A 20,613-nucleotide genomic window follows, 5' to 3' on the forward strand; every position below is an offset into this window, starting at 1 on the left:
GCAGAGCAATACATTTGGCACCAGCGGGGCTGAAGAAGTTGCCAGAAGGAGGCGTACAAGGAGCCATCCAACAGTCTTAGGGACTCCAGAATTGTGTTGGGTTTACTCCTTAGCCTTTTCTTCTGCTGAGGATGTCCTGCAAGGCAACAGAGCTTTAGTATCAGAATTTTCCTTCTCCTAGATGGGCTACCTTCCCAGGCTGATGAGCCTCACCTGCCCCTCATTTCCCTCTATAGCACATGCAGAAACCACCTTCTTGACTGTTGGACCCACTATTGATTTTGTCAGCTCAATTTGCCAGAGGCTGTCTTCATATGCACTCCTCCAAACAGCAAATCTACTGTATCGTATAAGAATATTTGTAGTAGCACCCTAAAGGATGCCGTTCGCATTCCAGAGTTCAAAGCAAGGGCGGTCAGACTACAGAACCCATAGGAACCGTTCAGACTCTACCATTCTATTCTTCTGGGAAAGCTCACTCACTGCCTCTTTCGCAGTGTGTCTTGAAAGTGAAGCTTCTCTTTTCTTCCTTCTCTCTCTCTCTCTCTCTCTCTCGTTTACATTCACTCTAGGGATGGGGGGGGGAATTACTGGGATTGCCATTTGGTAACATTCCTTGAACTAGGGGCCCAGAGAGCAGTGGCATAGTATGGGGGCAGGGGGGTCATGGCCCCAGGTGCACAATTCTGGCAGGCAGCGGCCAGCTTCTGTGAGAATCCCCATCTTGCCCTGGCAAAGGCAGCAGAGCAACCCAGGCCCACAGTGAGCAGGCATGGATGGAGGAAGGCGGGCAAGGGGCTACCCCAGCATGGCCCGGTCCAGCGCTCCTCTGCATGGGCATTGGGGGGATTCACCTGCCATGGGTTGCTGTGGCCTGCTGGGCTTCCTCTAGCATGGGTAGGCTTGCTACTCAGCACGCCCCCACTTGGCTTCAGTGGGGAGCGGCTTGCCCAACCTGGGCACCAGCAACCCACAGTATGCTGCTTCCAGGGAGACCCTATTTTCATAACTCTCCTCTGTATCACTTGATAAATATGCTCTCGTAAACATGGGCAATTAAAAAATACAGGTCTGTTTTTGTGCTGCACTCTGGAGATAACGTTCCACTGTGGCTTCATCCTATGATTTCAAGACATCAGCCTTCTTCTCAAGATGACATCTCCAGAACTCGATGGCATCTGGAACTGGGAGGCAGTAGCTGTGGACCAGGTGAGCCTTTAATTTCACATTGGTATTTCTTTCAAATAGCTCCCTTTCCAAATGGCTGTGCAGCTCCATAGCATTTTCTTCAAGGAACAACAAATGGTTTGGAAGACATGGGTGCCTAGGCATGCTTGAAGTGGTGGGTCTGAAAGAAGGAGCTTTCTCAGCATTGTAACTTGATATTAATAAAATTATACTAAGGGTTGTTGTGCATAGATTTAAAAAATGAACATGTTCCCACCTGCAGATGGACCATCTAAATAAAAATCTCAGCACAAAAGTGAAGGGATTATATGGCATTTGTGATTGAGTGCTGGACTGGTGTGTCTTGGCTCCATAATGGACTGGGTGAGAGCCAACAAACTGAAACTCAATCCAGATAAGAGTGAGGCAGTGTTAGTGGGTGGTTCCCTAGACCAGGTGGATGAGAGACTATTGTTCTTACAGTATTTTATCAGTGAACAGATACATGTGTTGGGGACACTACCACCTATAGGGAAACTGCTCCCTCAGTCCCCCTTTTAAAAAAATTAGATGTTTGTGGCTCTCTTCCTCAATGTGACCCTTTCCCACTGCTACCCATTCCCTTACAATGCTTTTTAAGCTTCCTTGTAGCTTGGTGTAATATGCTTAGACATGAGATGGACATGAACACTGGAGACGGGATGAACTAGGTGTGTTGAAACATGGGGAAAGAGGAGAGACATATGAACTGAAGAAGGAAAGGCCCATAAGAATAGACTCCAAATCCACAGATTTGTTTATTTACCTACTTACTTAATACAATTTATAACCTGTTCTTCACAATGATGTTGTGCATCTACAGGAGCGGCAAATGGATCCGTCCAACGCCACCGGCCGGAAAGTGACTGAATTTGTTCTCCTGGGCTTCCCCTCCCTCTCGCCCACATTCCGCTTGCTCCTGTGCTCCTTCCTTTCCACCAGCTACGCTTTCACCCTACTGGGGAACCTCAGCATACTGTGGACTGTGCTCAGGGACACCCGTTTGTCCCGCATGCCCATGTACATCCTGCTGGGCAACTTCTCCGGACTGGAAATGTGCTACGTCACCTCCACGGTACCTCGGATGCTCATCGACATGGCCTCTCCTCCAGGGATCATCTCCTTCCATGACTGCTTCTTGCAGTTCTATTTCTTCTTCTCCATGGGGGCAACGGAGTGTTTATGCCTCTCCAGCATGGCCTTAGACCGGTACCTGGCCATCTGCCACCCACTGCGCTACCCAATGCTCATGTCTCCCCAGTTTTGCAGCACCTTATCAGCTTGCTGCTGGATCTCTGGTTTCCTGTGGTTTCTGGTGCCCATCATCCTCATTTCCCAGCTCCCCTTTTGTGGCCCCAACATCCTGGATCATTTTGTCTGTGACCCAGGCCCACTTCTAGCTGCCTCCTGCAGCCCAGCACCCCTCACACAGATGTCCTGCTACGTCCTCAGCTCCCTCATCATCTTCGCAACCTTCCTCTTCATTGTAGCCTCCTATGGCACTGTTCTGCAGAAGGTACTGAAGCTCCCTTCCGCCGCAGGCCGGCGCAAAGCGTTTTCCACCTGCACCTCCCACCTGGTGGTGGTCAGCTTGTTCTACGGCTCCGTCATGGTCACCTATGTCAACCCAGAATCTTCAGGAGGGAGCAATAAGGCGGTGACTCTCTTCTACTCTGTGGTAACCCCTCTGCTCAACCCTCTCATCTACAGCTTGCGGAACAAGGAGATGATAGCGGCACTGAAGAGGACATTGCTTCAGGGATGCTGAAGGCCTCAAGTGCAGTTCTCAGGGAGTAAGTGATTCTCCCTCTGCGTACCCTACTGCACAACGGTTGTTGTAAGGGTAAAATGCTGTTTCTAAGCCTCCTGGAAATTGGGCTACAAATGCAGCACCAAATAAACCAAGTGAATCAGAGATTCTGAGGGGGAAAGAACGTTACAGCTATGGTTAGCATCCAAGCCAATGGTTGGAATATAATGGACATACCCTATATCTTGTTCATTGTTTTTATTTTCTCATACAACAACCCCAACCCTCCCCAGGAGATGAGATTACAGATAGCCATGCGGCCAGTACACCCTAAAATAATGTGTTTCTGGCCACTTATCCAAGTGAATAAACAAATTACGGTTTCAAATTATGCTAGCCAGTAAATTTTGTAGTATGAGGGAGGTTCTGCCCTGTCCTCTTTGCCTAATAAAAGTATGCCAGTCTGTTGTTTAATTTGCTAGTCATTTTTCTATCAAAGCTAACTGCCATACTTTCTTATACCATGTGGCAATTAATATTCCTCCCCCCACCCCAAATCCATTAGCTTGCTATTACTAACCTCATTGCCAACAGTAACTAACCAAAGGGATGCTTGAATATCTGTTTTAAACATTTGATTCATTTTATCTGTTTTTTAAGGCAATGATGTTTTTTATGTACATTTGTTTTTATCTTGACTGTGGACTTGGGTCAATGTTTTAGCTCCAATTTCATGTGTACACCACTTGGTACCCATTTTATAAATCTGCTTTAAAAAATCAGCTTTCTGCATTGGTTTTTAGTATTCCCCTTTTAACTGCAGTTTCTTACTGGTGTTTCTGCTTCTCATTGAAAAGGAATGTCAGTGTAGATTATAAATTGTTGCTTTTCTATGTCCCTTTATATGTTCTACCCAACCCACTTCACCCCAGTTCTCCATTGTAACCTTGGCCGTTCTTTGAGATACTGAAGAGGGCACTTAAGTGGCCAGCTAAGGCCACTGTTTTACAAATAAATTTGTCCAACCGGTTCAGCAACCTCTTCCACTGGAGTCTAACCCTCACTGGATACAGGATCACAGGCCTGGAAAAGATTCAAGGGTATCACCCAGACTGACCCTCCCAAACTCCTAACAATACAGAAAATAGGCTTTTGTGGTGATGGGAACTGTTTAATGATTTCTAGGAATTGTTCAGATAAATGTGTGTGTTTCTGACAGCTGCTTCATGCTGCAGTGGCACAAGGGAAAGAATGACCGAGGTCTTTGGATAATGCTGCTCTGGCTTGTATTCTGGCTTAGACATGTTGAAACTTATCTTTGGGGGATGCCAAATGAGGGGGACTGGGTAATTTGCTTTGGGGTGCAGAACTGTGAACAGGAGTGTACACAAGAAGGAGGGAGGCTGGAAGAGATCCTGGTGGACTGGAAACTTACCTGAAAGGAATAATATGGTGTTAAAAGTGTAATTGTGTTTTATTATTGGTTTTTGATTATGTGTGTTCTAATTGCCTTTGCCAATTCGTTATTTTTCTATAGGGAAGTTGTATTTTGCTGCTTGTTTGTACATCTGGGGACAGATGCCTTGTTCTTGGGAATGGGTAGTGTTATGAGTTTGGGAGGGGCGGTAAACTGTATGCTGAGAGACTTCTAACCCCTGGATCCAGCAAATGTTAAAATATAAGCCAGGCTAGCTTCTTGGTCAGATGATCGCCTGGGTGATGGGCCATTGAGAAGAACATGAATGGTGATGGGCCATTAAGGGGCCATTAAGGACTCTGTGTGAGATGGCAAATGGCTGGGGCCCCTCCCTCAACTTGCGGATAGTTAGAAGAATAAAGTCAGAGCTGGGAGTTTGGACTTGCAGTGATGTGAGCTAGATGAAAAGCAGCAAGCTGGAAAGAGAGTCTGATTTCTGCTGGAATCCAAGGCTGTGGCTCTGGAAGAAGTAAGGCCTTCTTGGGCTGTCAATACTGTGAACCCCTCCATTGTAGGACCAGGTGGTCTATATGTGTAAATAAACCATATATCATAAAGACACCACAGTCTATGCAGTGCCTCATTTCCAAAGGGAAACACGAACCCTGGGTAAGTGCCTGGAATCCTTGGAATCTCGCACCGCTCAGAGAATGGGGTGGCGCACAACAATATTTACTCTAAGAAATTGGCCTCCCCTGCCTTATTGTGTGAAATGTTTGTGCTGCAATTTTTTTTAAGATGCCAGCAAAAGGCAGACTTATTTCTGTCTCCCATCAGCTGATGGCGGAGGGAGAAAGAAACCTGGCTTTGGCAGGCATTGGCTGTGCGAGGAAGAACTCTTTTGCACATTAGATGTCTAGAACCAGGTGATGGGCAGGAGAAAGAAGCATTTTCCCAGCCCTAGGCTTGACATTCCCCAAAATACCACACACATCACTGGTAATACCCTTTGTACTTTGGTTCCCAAGTGCCCAACAACCAGTGCAAAGAAATTTGACAGGTGGGCAGAACAGCCCACGTATCAATCTTGTGCTATCATGATGGTGCCATGTGATTGATGGGTGAGTTGTCCCACCCACCTGTCATTGGGTGGCCAATATAAATACTACTGATAAGAAAAACCACTGTAAGCTCCTCAATAAAAGACATGGGAACATAGCACACTCCACAACCACCTTTGATGGGGAAAATAATAATATCCCATTGTTTGGCTTTTATTTTTACATTTTTAAACAGTCAAAGAGAAACTATGTCTACTGCAAAAAAAAAAGCCATTATAGCAGCAACTCCAAATGTGATCTGGTGAGCGCTCCAAATCTGGAGAAATCCTCCCTGGTTTCTCTCCAGCAAGCATATAATGTTCTTTCTTCCTCAGCTCACCTGTGGAATATTAGCACAGCTCTGATAAAGCGACTGTCACTATCCAGATCTTTGCATTCCCATCACCCTCTGAAGATAAGGGTCCCCTGAGGCTCTGGCCTGAGGAGCTGACATAACAGCCTCCTTTCACCGGCCAGTTCTTTGGAACTAAAGACGGGGTCATGCTAGCAGAGAAGTATTTGGGAGAGGTAAGGTATGTTTGCTTGTTTGCACTCTCCCTCTGTCCAAAGCCCTCAGCCTAAGTAGGCAGCTATTCTGCAGAACGAGGTGGAGGGGGAAGGGGGTCTTCCCTATTCTAACCACTGTACCCTACTGTCCTTCATGGAAGCAACATAAAATAATGGACTCTGGAGGAATTGCACTTCTCTAACCTAGAAGATCATCCACTTTTTGTCTGCCAGAACTGTAAACAGAATTATTAGTTGTGCCTGCAGCTGAGCATTCCTTGAAATTCTGAAGACAGGGGAGAAGGAGAGGGATAGAAAGCTCCAATGATGCATATCTAAAGCCTGTTTATTTTCATGCCCTATTTTTCTTACACGTAGCCATAGAATTGTAGAGCTGGAAGGGACACAAAGGGTCATCTAGTCCAACCCTCTGCTATGCAGGAATTACTTCTAATGGAGGAATCACAGCTTGGGTTCCATCATTTTTAGTGGTAGTGGTAGTGGTAGTAGTAGTATTGCATTTATTGCATTTATTTGTCCCCTTTGCTCCAAGGAGCTCACATGATTCTCCCTCTCTTCACATTATCCACACAACAACCTTGTGAGGTATCTTAGGCTGAGAGCTGGTGAATGACTGAGAGCCAGTGTGGTGTAGTAGTTAAGAGCGGTAGACTCGTAATCTGGTGAACCGTCTCTGCTCCTCCACATGCAGCTGCTGGGTGACCTTGGGCTAGTCACACTTCTTTGATGTCTCTCAGCCCCACTCACCTCACAGAGTGTTTTTTGTGGGGGAGGAAGGGAAAGGAGAATGTTAGCCGCTTTGAGACTCCTTCGTGTAGTGATAAAGTGGGATATCAAATCCAAACTCTTCTTCTTTTTCTTCTTCTTCACCCAAGGAGCTTAATGGCCAAATAGGGATCTGAACCCTGGTTTCTCAGGTCCCATCCAGGCACACACCCAACTGAAACTTGCTTAGCTTTAGCAAGGTGGTATCTACAGACCACTGGTCCTTATAAGCCTAGTCTGCACTGAAGTTGTAAACTTGAGAAGGTTTGCCTAGATCCAAAGCTCAGTGCACGTTTGACAACAGTAAAATACGAATTAATGCATTGTGTGTTTCTTGTTATAATCATATGCAAATATGTATGTGTGTAATTCAGTTGATTGCTATTTTCCCCCTTCCACTTTTCCCATGCACTAGATCTGAATTTAACAAATTAACATGACAGATGTCGTCCTTGAATCTGCCCAAACATGCGGTAAGGAGTTTTGTTAAATACTTCTTTCTTGTCCTCAGCTGAGTATTGCTTTTCAGTCTTATTTGTAAATATAAAGTAGTCTGGCAATAGCAGTCAAACCAGATACTGCAATAAGATAAGATGACAAGATAAATCTTGATTATACATGAAATAGCCTTTTTTGTGTCCTATGTGTACAAAGGCACAAGAGCTGCTTTAATCCAGATTAGACCATATTGCCCATTTAGCCAAAAATCGCTTACTCTGATTGGCAGCAGTCCTGCAGGGTCCAGTCAGAGATCCTTCCTAGCACCTGCACCAGATCCTTTTAACTAGAGATATCAGGAAGGGAAGCTGGTTCTTTCTGCAAGTGAAGCATGTTGCCTGTCAGTCAGCTATGGTTCCTCCCTGAATCAACTGATCGAGGCAGGAAACATGTTTGGGGTTGTCTTTGACAGAATGGCCCCAAAATATTATCCCAAAAGATCTGATCATGGCTTGGGAAGTGGGATGTGGAGCCAGGGAGTGGCTTGGATGTCAGACTGTTGGAGTTAGACTGGGGCCACATCTATGCCATACATTTAAAGTACTTCTACCGCTTTAACACTCATTACTTCCCCCAAATAATCCTGGGACCTGTAGTTTGCTGAGGGTGCTGGGAAATGTAGTTCTGTGACAGCTCCTAGCAGCTTTGGGCACCTTTAATGAACTACGTGGGTGGCGCTGTGGTCTAAACCACTGAGCCTTGGGCTTGCCGATCAGAAGATTGGCGGTTTGAATCCACACAATGGAGTGACCTCCCGTTGCTCGGTCAAAGCTCCTGCCAACCTAGCAGTTTGAAAGCACGACAAAAGTGCAAGTAGATTAATAGGTACCACTCTGGCGGGAAGGTAAACAGCATTTCCATGCGCTGCTCTGGTGTCAGTGTTCTGTTGCGCCAGAAGTGGCTTAGTCATGCTGGCCACATGATCTGGAAAAACTGTCTGCAGAGCGGACAAACACCTTCTCCCTCGGCTTGTAAAGCGAGATGAGCACCGCAACCCCAGAATCGTTTATGAGTGGACTTAACTGTCAGGGGTCCCTTTACCTTTACCTTTAATGAACTACAGTTCCCAGGATTCTTTGGGGGAAGCCATGATTCTCAAAGTGGCATAAGAGTGCTTGAAATGTATGGACCCCAACTTCAAATCTCTGCTTAGTCACAAACCCTGCTAAGTGACTCTGAGCCAGTCACTGCCTCAAACTCCCTCACAGGGTTGTTCTGAGAATAAACAGAATGGGGGCCAAATAATAATAATAATAATAATAATAATAATAATAATAATAATAATAATAATAATATATCTTATTAACTAAATAGCATGTTCTCAAAGAAAGAAGTAAAATTTCTGGAAACATCGAAAATGCTCTGTGTGTATGTGTGTGAGTGTGTGTGAGAGAAAAACACAGACAAACATAAATTCAATTAATAATAATAATAATCAGACAGACAAATAGAGAATTCTGTTTTCTTGAAAATTAGGTTTTTTTAAAAAAATCAGCATTCACCTGACATCTATGTTTCTTTTGCCTCAGATTTCATAAGTAATTTTTTTTATTATTCTGATTATCCTTTTAATATGTTTATGTAGTTCTTTACTATATTGCTGTATTTTATTGTTGCAATCTATTCTTGAAAATCACTTTGGGATATTCTATTGTAGGAAGTGATTCAGTAAACTAATTAAACAAACTGACCTGTCCGAATATCACCACACAAGTTTAAAACTGCAACAGCAACAGAAGCAATCTCAGATTTGTGTAATAGCAACTGAAACTTTAATTCTTCTCAGAATTAGTTCATTTTAAGTCACTTTCAGGGCCCCTTTTAGAGCTAAAATGTGGCAAGAAAATGTTGTTATGAATGAAAACTTTAAAAAGAATGTTTAAGGCAGTTCCCACCTTCCATACAAGTTTGAACATTTTCTGCTTTTTACTATTATTTAGTTTAATGTACGGACGTATTTGAAATATTTATTTTTTGTATTGTATGCGATATCATTTTTTTAAATCAAAGCACTTTACTATAATGTCTATATATAATTAGCACATATAAAATGTTAAAATCAGAGGCAATCAACTAACTATAATGGTAAGACGGTGATGAAGATGATAATAATCGGGGGCGGGGGGTTGAGCAGGAACTCAAGAGAACTGAGTTTCCTTACCTTTTTAAAATTAAATATTTATTTATTTATTGTCTGGGGGCACTGGAACAGATATACACCCAATGCCTGAGCCAAAAATCCACCTATATCTGTAATCAATAAAGTTGTGGCCATTTCTAATCCAGATCATTGACGGCTTGAGTTTATTAATCACATCTTACATTTAGCCACTGCAATAAACAAACAAACTTTGTGGTGAGTTCCCCTACCTTTTTCCAGAAAAAACACAAATAATAATAATAATAATAATAATAATAATAATAATAATATCACTGCTACAAATATGTAATAGACAATGTACAATATTAATTAGAGAGAAAAGATGTAAACAATAAGAAAATGAATATATAATTATAATGCATATTCTCCACCTCTTTCTTCCCTCTGCCCTTCAAATTGCTAACCCTATCAATTCTCAGTCCTATCCTCACAAAGTCTAGACAAATCCTGTTTCATTTTTGTTCTCTTTGAACAGTTGCCAGCTTTTTTTTAACCCTAACCATATAATCTTGCCTGCACACATCCGGAAATTGGCAGGGAGGGGGGAAGCAGAAGAGAACTGTGAGGTCAGTGTGTGTATCATTTGGCCAGGCTAAAAACCTTCCCTAGCAAAAGTTAACCATTCCCCCCCCCCCCCGCTCTGTGCCAACAGGGGCAGCACCCTTTGGACCAAGCCAACTACACCAGCTTGACGGCAGGGTTTGTCCTCTTGGGCTTCCCGTCCCTCTCGCCTGCCTCCCGCCTGCTGCTTTGCTCTTTGCTGTCCATTTGCTATGCCTTCACCTTGGTGGGGAACCTGTGCATCGTGTGGGCCGTCCTCCGGGACTCTCGCCTCACCCGCTTGCCCATGTACATCCTCCTGGGGAACTTCTCCAGCTTGGAGATGTGCTACGTAACCACCACGGCGCCTCGGATGCTGTGGGATCTGTCCTCCCCGCTGCCAGGCATCATCTCTTTCAATGGATGCTTCCTCCAGTTCTACTTTTTCTTCTCTATGGGAACCACCGAGAGCTTCCTCCTTGCAGCAATGGCCCTGGATCGCTACCTGGCCATCTGCCACCCGCTGCGTTACCCGATGCTCATGTCCCCCCGGTTTTGCTGCTCCCTATCAGCTTCCTGCTGGGCGTCCGGTTTCCTGTGGTTCCTGGTGCCCATCGTGCTGATTTCCAAGCTCCATTTCTGTGGCCCAAACACCCTCGATCATTTCATCTGCGACCCAGGCCCACTGCTGGCTTCCTCCTGCATGCCAGCCCCCACCACAGAGATGGCTTTCTACAGCCTCAGCTCGATTGCCATCTTTGGACCCTTCCTCTTCATCGTGTGCTCCTACGCGGCGGTCCTCAAGGCGGTCATGCGGCTGCCTTCAGCCGCCTCGAGGCAGAAGGCCTTCTCTACTTGCACCTCCCACTTGGCGGTGGTGGGCCTTTTCTACGGCTCCATCATGGTCACCTACGTGGCTCCCGAAGCTTCAGGGGGCGGCAACAAGGTGGTGACCCTCTTCTATTCTGTGCTGACCCCTTTGCTCAACCCAGTTATCTACAGCCTGAGGAACAAGGAGATGAAAGACGCCTTAAGGAGAACACTGTTCCAGGGAAATTGGGGGCTTTGATCCGCGGGTGGTTGGTTTGGACCTTGGTCAAGAGATCGGGACCTTTCCCTCTGTAGGAGCTACCATGGCTGGCTGGCTGGCTGGAAACAGGAGAGAGGGGCGAAATCCAGTTCAGTGGGCATTTAAAGGCAAACTTACCTCATTCCTGTTCCCCAAAATAACATCATGTGAAACCAACACAACTAGCTTTTGAAATCCACATGAATTTTGCAGTGCAGCTGTCCATCCAGAAACATGTCCATAAATGTGCATATATTAGGGGAAAGTGTTGATGAAATGCATATGCTAAGTAAAAATGTTATTATAAAATGTTTAAAATGGGAAATAGATGGTGTACATTACTAGCAATGCACACTAAAATGCTAATGATTTTTCATGATGACATTTTTTCTTAAAAAATAGAATAAAATTGCAAACTGACAAAGAAACATGACAATCAGAACCTAATATTGGATAAATGAGACGCTCAAGAAACCATCCATCCCTAGCTGCAGGTGATGAATTTGAGATACTGGCTACATACAAACACCTTTGAAGCACATTGCTTCCCCCAACTGTAGTTCACTCCTCAAAGAACTACAGTTGCCAGCACCCTTAACAGCTCCCAGTTCCCAAACAACAGTTTCTTTGCTGGAACTCCCATGTGTCAATTGCGATTTAAATGTGTGGTGTGTACTCAACTGCTATATATTGTGGTGATATCTGTACAGTGCCGTATCCTATACATAATAATGTTCAGCACTGTATTATTTATCATTTCATCATAAGCCGATTCATGATTTGCTTGCAATAAAGGGGTGAGAGAGGCTTCCAACAATATGTAATATATAAACATATGTCAAGGTGGCATATATAAACATATATAAACATATGTCAAGGTGGGAGTTGGTGAGCAGGTCAGCAATAACTCACAACGTGTCTGTGAAGCTAACTCTTCATTCAAAGAAACAAAAACAGTGAGCACAGCAGCTCTTCCCAGTAATAATAATAATAATAATAATAATAATAATAATAATAATAAAAAAATTTATTTATATCCCGCCCTCCCCAGCCGAAGCCGGGCTCAGGGCGGCTAACAACACTAAAACAATACAACATTATAAAAACATTATAAAAATTAATTAAAATCAAAATTGATGGCAACCATAAACTAAAGTTTTGTAAAGATTGCCAAAGGAGGGAGTCAGGCTGCGCCCTGACCAAAGGCCAGGTGGAACAGCTCTGTCTTGCAGGCCCTGCGGAAAGATGTCAAGTCCTGCAGGGCCCTTGTCTCTTGTGACAGAGCGTTCCACCAGGTTGGAGCCGCAGCCGAAAAAGCCCTGGCTCTAGTTGAGGCCAGCCTAACCTCTCTGTGGTCTGGGACCTTCAAGGTGTTTTTATTTGAAGACCGTAAGTTCCTCTGTGGGGCATACCAGGAGAGGCGGTCCCGTAGGTACAAGGGTCCTAGGCCGTATAGGGCTTTGAAGGTTAAAACCAGCACCTTAAACCTGATCCTGTACTCCACCGGGACCCAGTGCAGCTGGTATAGCACCAGATGAATGTGATCTCTAAGCGAAGACCCCGTAAGGAGTCTCGCTGCGGCATTCTGCACCCGCTGGAGTTTCTGGGTCAGTCTCAAGGGCAGCCCCACGTAGAGCGAGTTACAATAATCCAGTCTGGAGGTCACCGTCGCGTGGATCACAGTGGCTAGGTCAGAGCGAGAGAGGTAAGGAGCCAACTGCTTAGCTTGGCGGAGATGAAAAAATGCCGCCTTTGTTATAGCTGCAATCTGCGCCTCCATAGAGAGGGAGGTATCGAAGATTACACCCAAACTCTTAACGGACGGTGCTGGCACTAATTGCACCCCCGCAAGAGATGGGAGTTGCCCCCTCAGTCCCATGTCGTCCTGTCCCAGCCAGAGGACCTCTGTCTTCGAAGGATTTAACTTCAACCGGCTCCCACGTAACCATCCAGCCACAGCCTCCAAGCATCTGATCAGTGTGTCTGGGGCTGAGTCAGGGTGGCCGTCCATCAACAGATAGAGTTGGGTGTCATCAGCATACTGATGGCAGCCCAGCCCAAAACTCTGGACAAGCTGGGCGAGGGGGCGCATAAAGATGTTAAAAAGCATCGGGGAGAGTATTGCACCCTGGGGCACACCACACACCAAGGAGTGGCGGGATGACAATTCCCCCCCCCCCAAGCGCCACCCTCTGTCCCCGACCAGAGAGAAACGAGCGCAGCCATTGAAGGACTGTGCCCTGGATCCCCACGTCGGCAAGGCGGTGGTCCAGGAGTTCGTGATCGACCATGTCGAAGGCTGCTGACAGGTCTAGAAGAATCAGCAGCCCCGACCCGCCTCGATCCAGCTGCCTGCGGAGATCATCTGTTAGGGCGACCAGAGCCGTCTCAGTCCCATGACCAGCGCGGAAGCCGGACTGGAATGGATCCAGATCCAGGAATGGATCCAGGTCTTGCCCAAATGAGGCATATGTGAGGACTGAAGGTCCCCACCTTCCCACGCTCTCTAAGTCTCCACCTTCTCTGGTTCCTTCCTGTGGGATGTAATCCATTGGTGCAGTCAAATGCAACATTCCTTATTTTCCTAGAGTGGGCACAGACAGGGGAACATCCTGTTCCACTGATTTAGGGCATCCTCCCCCTGCATGTGACCTGGGAGATGGGCATGGCTCTGGCTGACTCCATAAAAGAGCCAAGTCATGCAGCCATTTTCTCAGTCGCAGTCTAGTTTTTGTCTTTCTTTTGTCTTGCTGTTCTTTTGCTGCCATGCTGCTCTCCTGCAGCCATTTTGTTGTCTTAATGTAATTTTGCTGCCTGCTAGCTCTCAGCCAGCAGCACATGAGTTCAGTCTCCCTATGAGATGAACTCACCGTTTATTATGTAACCGCTAAGCAAAGCCTGCCTTTCAGGGATCATATCGTGAACTGAAATGTGAGTAAACTTTTTGTTACTTTACTCAGAAACACTCTTGTGTCTTTGTTCTTTTGTTGTTTGTTTGTTGTTTAGTCGTGTCTGACTCTTCGTGACCCCATGGACCAGAGCACACCAGGCACTTCTGTCTTCCACTGCCTCCCACAGTTTGGTCAAACTCATGCTGGTAGCTTTGAGAAAACTGTCCAGCCATCTCGTCCTCTGTCGTCCCCTTCTCCTTGTGCCCTCCATCTTTCCCAACATCAGGGTCTTTTCCAGGGAGTCTTCTCTTCTCATGAGGTGGCCAAAGCATTGGAGCCTCAGCTTCAGGATCTGCCCTTCCAGTGAGCACTCAGGGCTGATTTCCTTCAGAATGGATAGGTTTGATCTTCTTGCAATCCATGGGACTCTCAAGAGTTCTTTTCAGTGGCGTAGCGTGGGGGGTGCAGGGGGGGCCGGGTGCAACATCTGGGGGTTAGGGTTAGGGGGCGCAAATCCACGGGTTAGGGGGCGCAAATTACTTGCCTTGCCCCGGGTGCTGACAACCCACGCTACGCCACTGGTTCTTTTAAGAGGGATTAAAGGGGACACCAGGAAATAAACTGAACTAAGAGATTCAAATGAATCTGCAAACTAGTTTCCAGCTATATTGAGGGGAATCTGCTCCACTACATCATTTACTAGAGTGAGTGAAGGAAGGATATTTAATATATCCTTTCCTACTATTCTTAACATTCCCACATTTCCCAGGCAACCTGAGACTTCTTCACATTGTCTGCCTCTGCTCCGCCCTCTTCATGCCTCTTCATGTTCTGTGAGACCAGAGGAGAGGGGAGCTTGTCCTATACAGAGAACCTAGGAGATGCTTTCTAAATTGCATTTGTTCAAGAAAGCGGTCTCTCCTCAGCAGAGAGGGTCCTATAGCTGCTGAGCAACTAATGTCTCTGTGACTCATAATGTGGCCCTCTTTATGCTGGTGGCAAGAAAAATCAGGAAGAATGAATTGGATAAAATTTCAGTAAATTGTAAGGTAGATTAGGAGGTCTAAATAGAATTGCATGGCATGTAATCATGGAGGCACCCCATTTGCAGTCTCACTTGCAAAATACCGTTCTGATGGCTTATGCAGAGGCTTTCTTTACATATGTGTCAGAGGTTCAGGGAGAGAGACGCAGAGTGAGGGGGAAGGATTCCAGACTGACGAGGAAGAGGATGACAATGACCCAAGATTGTCCATGAGTCCGTCCAGTGAATCGGAGGACTCCCAAAAGGGAGCCCCTCTGGTCAAGCCAAGGGGAGCTAGAGGGGGAAGCAGTCAGGAGCAGGGAAAGGAAGGGGGAACCCCCAGTGGGAGTTGGAGAGCGAGACCGGCTGCTCCGCTGGAACGGAGTGAGGGGGGAGGAGTGACCAGTGTGTCAGAAGGAGCAGAACAGGAAGCAGAGAGGGGAAGGAGATCAGGGCAAAACGTGCTGCCGGAAGGGGAGGAAAGTAGTATTGAGGGCAATGTAACTGTCGAAAGGAAGGTCAAGAGCAACGTAAGCGCGCCAAGTTCAAAATGGGAGGCGCGCGGAAATGAAGAGAGTCCTGGGGAGGAGCCTGGTCCCAAAGCCCGAAGGAGGGGGGAGGAGGCGGCAGAGGATTCAGCCTCGGGAGAGTCCCGAAGGGAGAGAACACAGGGGGGCAGAAAGACCCTGCGGAAAAGGAAAGAGAGAAAGAGGTGGACCAGTACAAGCCTCTTAAACTGGTGTCGAGGGGGGAGCGAGTCAGAGGGGACTTCAGCGGTCTAAGGGTAACAGACGTAGGGTCACGGACCTCGGATCTAAAGCTACTGATGTTCTTGAATAAAAGCTTTTGTACATAAGCTGGAGTGGACTTTGGTCTCTTGTGAGCTGGGACCACGGGTGACTCTGACAGCAAGTCCCCTCTCCTAGAACGCAAATTTTTTTTTTGCAAAGCTCACGAACGGTGGCAGCCATGAGTGCGGAGGAACAGCTGACAACACTGCGCAACGCAGTTACGGAACTCACCGCTGCAGTCATTGCATCTCAGAAGAAGAGTGATGAAGCGGAGAAGCGCTGCCAGGACCTGCAAATAAGGTGGGAGCGTGCTAGCAAGGAGGGGTTCCCAGGGTCCAGATCAGAGGGAATTGGACTTGGAAGGCGGGGGGGCAGTCTAGTCACCCACTTCGATGGGAACCTAAAGCACTACCCAAGTTTCAGAGCAGACGTCTTGTATGCACTGCATTTGCTTCGTAATGACTTTAAAGATGAAGAGGAGAAAGTGGGGTTTATTGTGTCTCATTTGCATGGGGAGGCAAGAGCTTGGCTGCGCAATTTGTGGCGCGAAGACGGCCCTGCCCGCCGCGATTCTGATGAATTTATTAAAGCGATGGATGCTTGTTTCCAGTCAACCATGGATCTTGATCTTGCACGCAGGGAAATGCACGGGTTGCGGCAAGGCAGAGCCACTGTGCGTCAGTATCATTCGCGATTTTTCGCCTTACTGACTGTATTGGGCTGGGAGAAGCACTGCAAACCAGTGAGAGATTTGTTCTGGGAGGGTCTCAGCGGCCCCATAAAAGATGAACTTGCCAGGGGAGACAGACCTCAGACCCTGGAGGACGTCGTGCAGAGGGCTCTTGCAATAGGGGTACGCCACGAAGAACGTCCTTGGCACAATGAGGAGGGACGCCAGGCGCGTGCACCGGCAAGGACGCCTCCTTTTCTCCCCAGAGACTTCAGCCAGGCACATCCCTCGCCTCTGGCGCGGCAGGGGGAGGAACCGATGGAAATTGGTGGTGCTAAGGCTCAGGCAACAGCCAGAGTTCCAGCATCCGGTGCAGTAAAGGCGAAGCCTCCTAGAGGGAACAGGAAATGTTACATCTGTGACAGTGCACTACACATGGCGAAAGAGTGCCCCCAGAGGCCCCAGAAGCACACTGCAGCCTTAGCAACAGTGGCAGCAGAAGTGATGCAAGAGGAGCAGCCTCAGGGAAACGACAGTGCCTGGCTGGAAGCAGAGCTGCTGGGGCTCAGCCAGGCGAATCTGTAGAGCAGTCCCCAGTGCCTTTGCAACGTACAGACCCTTTACCACCCAAGCCAACGGTGCAGCTCACTGCAACACTCCAGTTGCCGAACGGAACCACCCTGGAAGTCCCCATCACGATCGATTCTGGGAGCAACGCGGACTTTGTGGGGGTGCAGTTCGTCAAGCAGCATCGCATAGCGCTTCTGCCCGCGACAACGCCTCTAAACGTAGTCACGGTTGATGGCAGGAAATTGCTGGGAGGACAAGTTGTGCAACAGACGCCTCCCATGGAGATGCGGATTGGACATCATAGAGAAGTCATCAGCTTCAATGTCACCCGCCTGTCGGACACGCCTATAGTACTAGGCATGAGTTGGCTGGAGAGACACAGTCCTGCGATAGCGTGGTACCAACGGCAGATCACCTTTTGCTCATCGTACTGTGCTCAACATTGTATCCAGTCCAGCCAGGAGGAAGGGGCGGAGCAGCAGCTGCAACTTGGCATGGCGCAGGCAGTTCCTCGCAAGTACGAGAGTTTCCTGGAGGTTTTCTGCGAGAAGGAAGCTGACCGGCTGCCGCCCCACAGACCTTACGATTGCGCGATCGACCTGTTGCCGGGGGCGCAGCTGCCGACTGCGAAGCTGTATTCCATGTCTGAGGACGAGATGCAAGAACTCAGGGAGTTCATAGAGCATAATTTGAAGCGTGGATTCATCCGGGAGTCCAAAGCAGTGGGGGGCAGTCCTGTGTTTTTTGTAAAGAAGAAGGACACGCCCCAGAAAAGACTCATTGTGGATTTCAGGGCCATAAATTCCATGACCAAGCCCAAGGCCTTCCCCATGCCCAAGATTGATGACCTCCTAGCGACCGTGCGGAAGGGGAAGATCTTCACCAAGTTGGATCTGCGTGGAGCGTATAATCTCATCCGTATCCGGGAGGGCGATGAGTGGAAGACGGCCATGTTCACGCCTCTGGGCACGTATGAATACAGAGTTATGCCGTTTGGTCTCCAAAATGGATCTCACGTCTTCCAAGCCTTTATGCATCACGTGCTGGCGGGGCTCCTCTACAAGAAGTGTGTGTGTTTCCTCGACGACATCCTGATCTTTTCGGAATCGCAGGAGGCTCATGAAAGAGACGTGAAGGAGGTCCTGCAGAGACTGCGAGAACACAGGCTCTACGCCAAGTTGGAGAAATGCCAGTTTGATGTGACGGAGGTGGATTTCCTCGGCTACAAGCTGTCTGACAAGGGGCTGGCCATGGACAGCGTCAAGGTCCGCGCCGTGTTAGACTGGAAGAGCCCACGCAATCGGAAGGAGGTCCAGAGATTTGTCGGGTTCGCCAATTTCTACCGCAAATTCATCAGGGGTTTTGCAAAGGAGACAGCTGCAATCACGGACACCCTCAGTTCCAAAAAGAAGAAGTTCGCTTGGACGGAACAGGCAGAGCGCTCTTTTAGGAAGCTTAAAAGCCTCTTCGCTTCCGAGGAGCAGCTGCTGCACGTGAATCCGGGCAGACCCATGCGAGTAGAGACCGACGCCTCAGACAGAGCGGTGGGAGCCGTACTCCTGCAAGAAGATTCCCAAGGAGATTGGAGACCCTGTGCCTTTTACTCCCGAAAGCTCAGCAAGGCGGAGCAAAACTACACCATATGGGACAGAGAGCTGTTGGCCATCCACGCTGCCTTCAAAGCATGGCGACACTTCCTCATAGGTGCCAAGCACACAGTGCAGGTCCGCACAGATCACAAGAACTTAGAGTATTGGCGCACGGCGAAGCTCCAGAGCCAAAGACACATGCGCTGGGCTGAATTCTTCGCGGATTTCGACTTCAGGATAGAATACATCCCGGGAGAATCCAACGTTATAGCCGACGCGCTCTCCAGGAAACCGCAATATCTCGAGGAAGCAGCGCCAGTGGCAGCCAAGCACATTTTCGCACCGCAGGCGTGGACGTGCGCTACCATCGCAGTTGACCTGGACGCGGTGCGACGTGCGTTGCAAGTAGATCGATTTGCACAATCCAAGATGGAGGCGCTGCGCAGGGGTTCGCAGAGAGAAGATGAGTTCCAATTACGCGACGGGCTGTTAACTCACAAAGGTGCCCTCTACGTACCGGGCGAAGAGCTCCGCGCGAGGGTTCTGCAGCAGTTGCACGACGCCCCCAGTGCGGGCCACTTCGGCAAGGAGAAGACAATAGAACTGGTGGCCAGGGACTTTTGGTGGCCCCAGATGCGGGGAGAGATAGCGGATTACGTCGCCAGGTGTGACACTTGTCAGAGGTCCAAGCCAGTGCACCAGAAGCCAGCGGGGTTACTGGAACCGCTGGAGACGCCACAGCAACCGTGGGAGAGGGTGGCGCTGGACTTCGTCACTGACCTGCCCAGCTCCAGAGGCAAGACGGCGGTGCTGGTGGTGGTGGACTTGTTCACCAAGATGGCGCACTTCATTCCTTGCGCGAAGGTGGCGACGGCGGAACAGACCGCCAAACTCTTCATCGATCACGTGTTCAAGGTGCATGGGCTGCCACAATCCATCCTGTCCGACAGGGGGCGCCAATTTGTTTCTACTTTTTGGCGGAAGCTTCTAGGTATCCTGCATGTCAAGATCAACCTAACGTCGGCAAGGCATCCGCAGACCAACGGCCAAGCAGAGAGAGTCAACGCGATCATGCAGCAGTACCTGAGATGTTACGCCAATCAGCGCCCGGCGGCGTGGGTAGACTACCTGCCGATGGCGGAGTTTGCCTACAACAACACGAAGCACGCGTCGACGGGGGTGACGCCGTTCTTCGCGAACAATGGTCGTCATCCCAGAACCTTCCCGGGGTTCGTAACACCGGGAGAGGGGGTGACGCAAGAAGCCGACCAGTTCGCAGCAGAGCTGCAAGAGGTGCACGAGGAGCTGCGGAGACATTTGGAGCTAGCCAAACAAGCATATAAGGTGCAGGCAGACAAAAACAGGAGAGTGGGAGAGGACATCCAGGTGGGGGACTGGGTATGGTTAGCGGCCCAAGCGATGCCAGCCAGGTCGTTGGCTAAGAAGAAGCTGGGACACAGGCAGCTAGGGCCATACCAGGTGGAGGCTAGGATTAACCCTGTAGCTTTTCGACTGGCCCTCCCCGAAGGTTCCAGAGTGCACCCGGTCTTTCATAGGTCGGTGCTCACTCCCTACAAGACCCCGCACAGGTTTCAGGAGTCTGACACAGTACCGCACGCACGCACTCAGTCACCCGAGAGGGAGGGGGCGCCCAGGGCCGAACCACTCAACGAGGTCACTGAGATCCTGGACTCGAGATGGGGGGTAGAGGGAGTAGAATACTTTCTAGCCAGAGAGGGTACCCCGGCCAGTGCCAATATTTGGGTGCTGGACTACGCTTTAGACGAACCTCTTCTGAAAGACGAGTTCCATGCACTTTTCCCGCATAGACCCATGCCAGCCGAATATTTTGATGACTGGCTCTTTACGCCCACACTTTCAGACAGTACTTTCAGGGGCTTTTCTTCCGCCGAGGAGAGAACGCCAGAATCAAGCCCGCCCAGGGGATCGAGTTCGGGGGTAGACACAGAACCCTCTTACTGGTGGGACGAGCAACCAGAGGACGACTGGCGCAAGAAATGGCTGACGGGGCCTTGGCAGGCAG

At 48.4% G+C, this 20,613-nt stretch overlaps 2 protein-coding genes across 2 annotated transcripts; both read left to right on the plus strand.

Moving 5' to 3' along the window:
• Nucleotides 1-2,038: 2,038 nt before the first annotated feature.
• On the plus strand, nucleotides 2,039-2,974 carry LOC309326890 (olfactory receptor 11H6-like; the record flags this gene model as incomplete). Its single annotated transcript, XM_081835922.1, has 1 exon — nucleotides 2,039-2,974. One exon carries the CDS (start codon nucleotides 2,039-2,041, stop codon nucleotides 2,972-2,974), a length of 936 nt encoding a protein of 311 aa, XP_081692048.1.
• Nucleotides 2,975-10,203: 7,229 nt separating this feature from the next.
• Nucleotides 10,204-11,129, plus strand: LOC309327399 (olfactory receptor 11G2-like). The gene has a single exon (XM_081836650.1). It carries the CDS (start codon nucleotides 10,273-10,275, stop codon nucleotides 11,032-11,034), a length of 762 nt encoding a protein of 253 aa, XP_081692776.1. The 5' UTR covers nucleotides 10,204-10,272; the 3' UTR covers nucleotides 11,035-11,129.
• The last annotated feature ends 9,484 nt before the right edge of the window (nucleotides 11,130-20,613 follow it).

Source organism: Podarcis erhardii (assembly GCF_964252035.2).
Source record: "Podarcis erhardii genome assembly, chromosome: 13".
Classification (NCBI taxonomy): domain Eukaryota; kingdom Metazoa; phylum Chordata; class Lepidosauria; order Squamata; family Lacertidae; genus Podarcis; species Podarcis erhardii.

What these genes read in the sequence shown, in the direction of transcription:
- LOC309327399 (XM_081836650.1), top strand. Translation starts at nt 10,273, where the DNA reads ATGTACATCCTCCTGGGGAACTTCTCCAGCTTGGAGATGTGCTACGTA.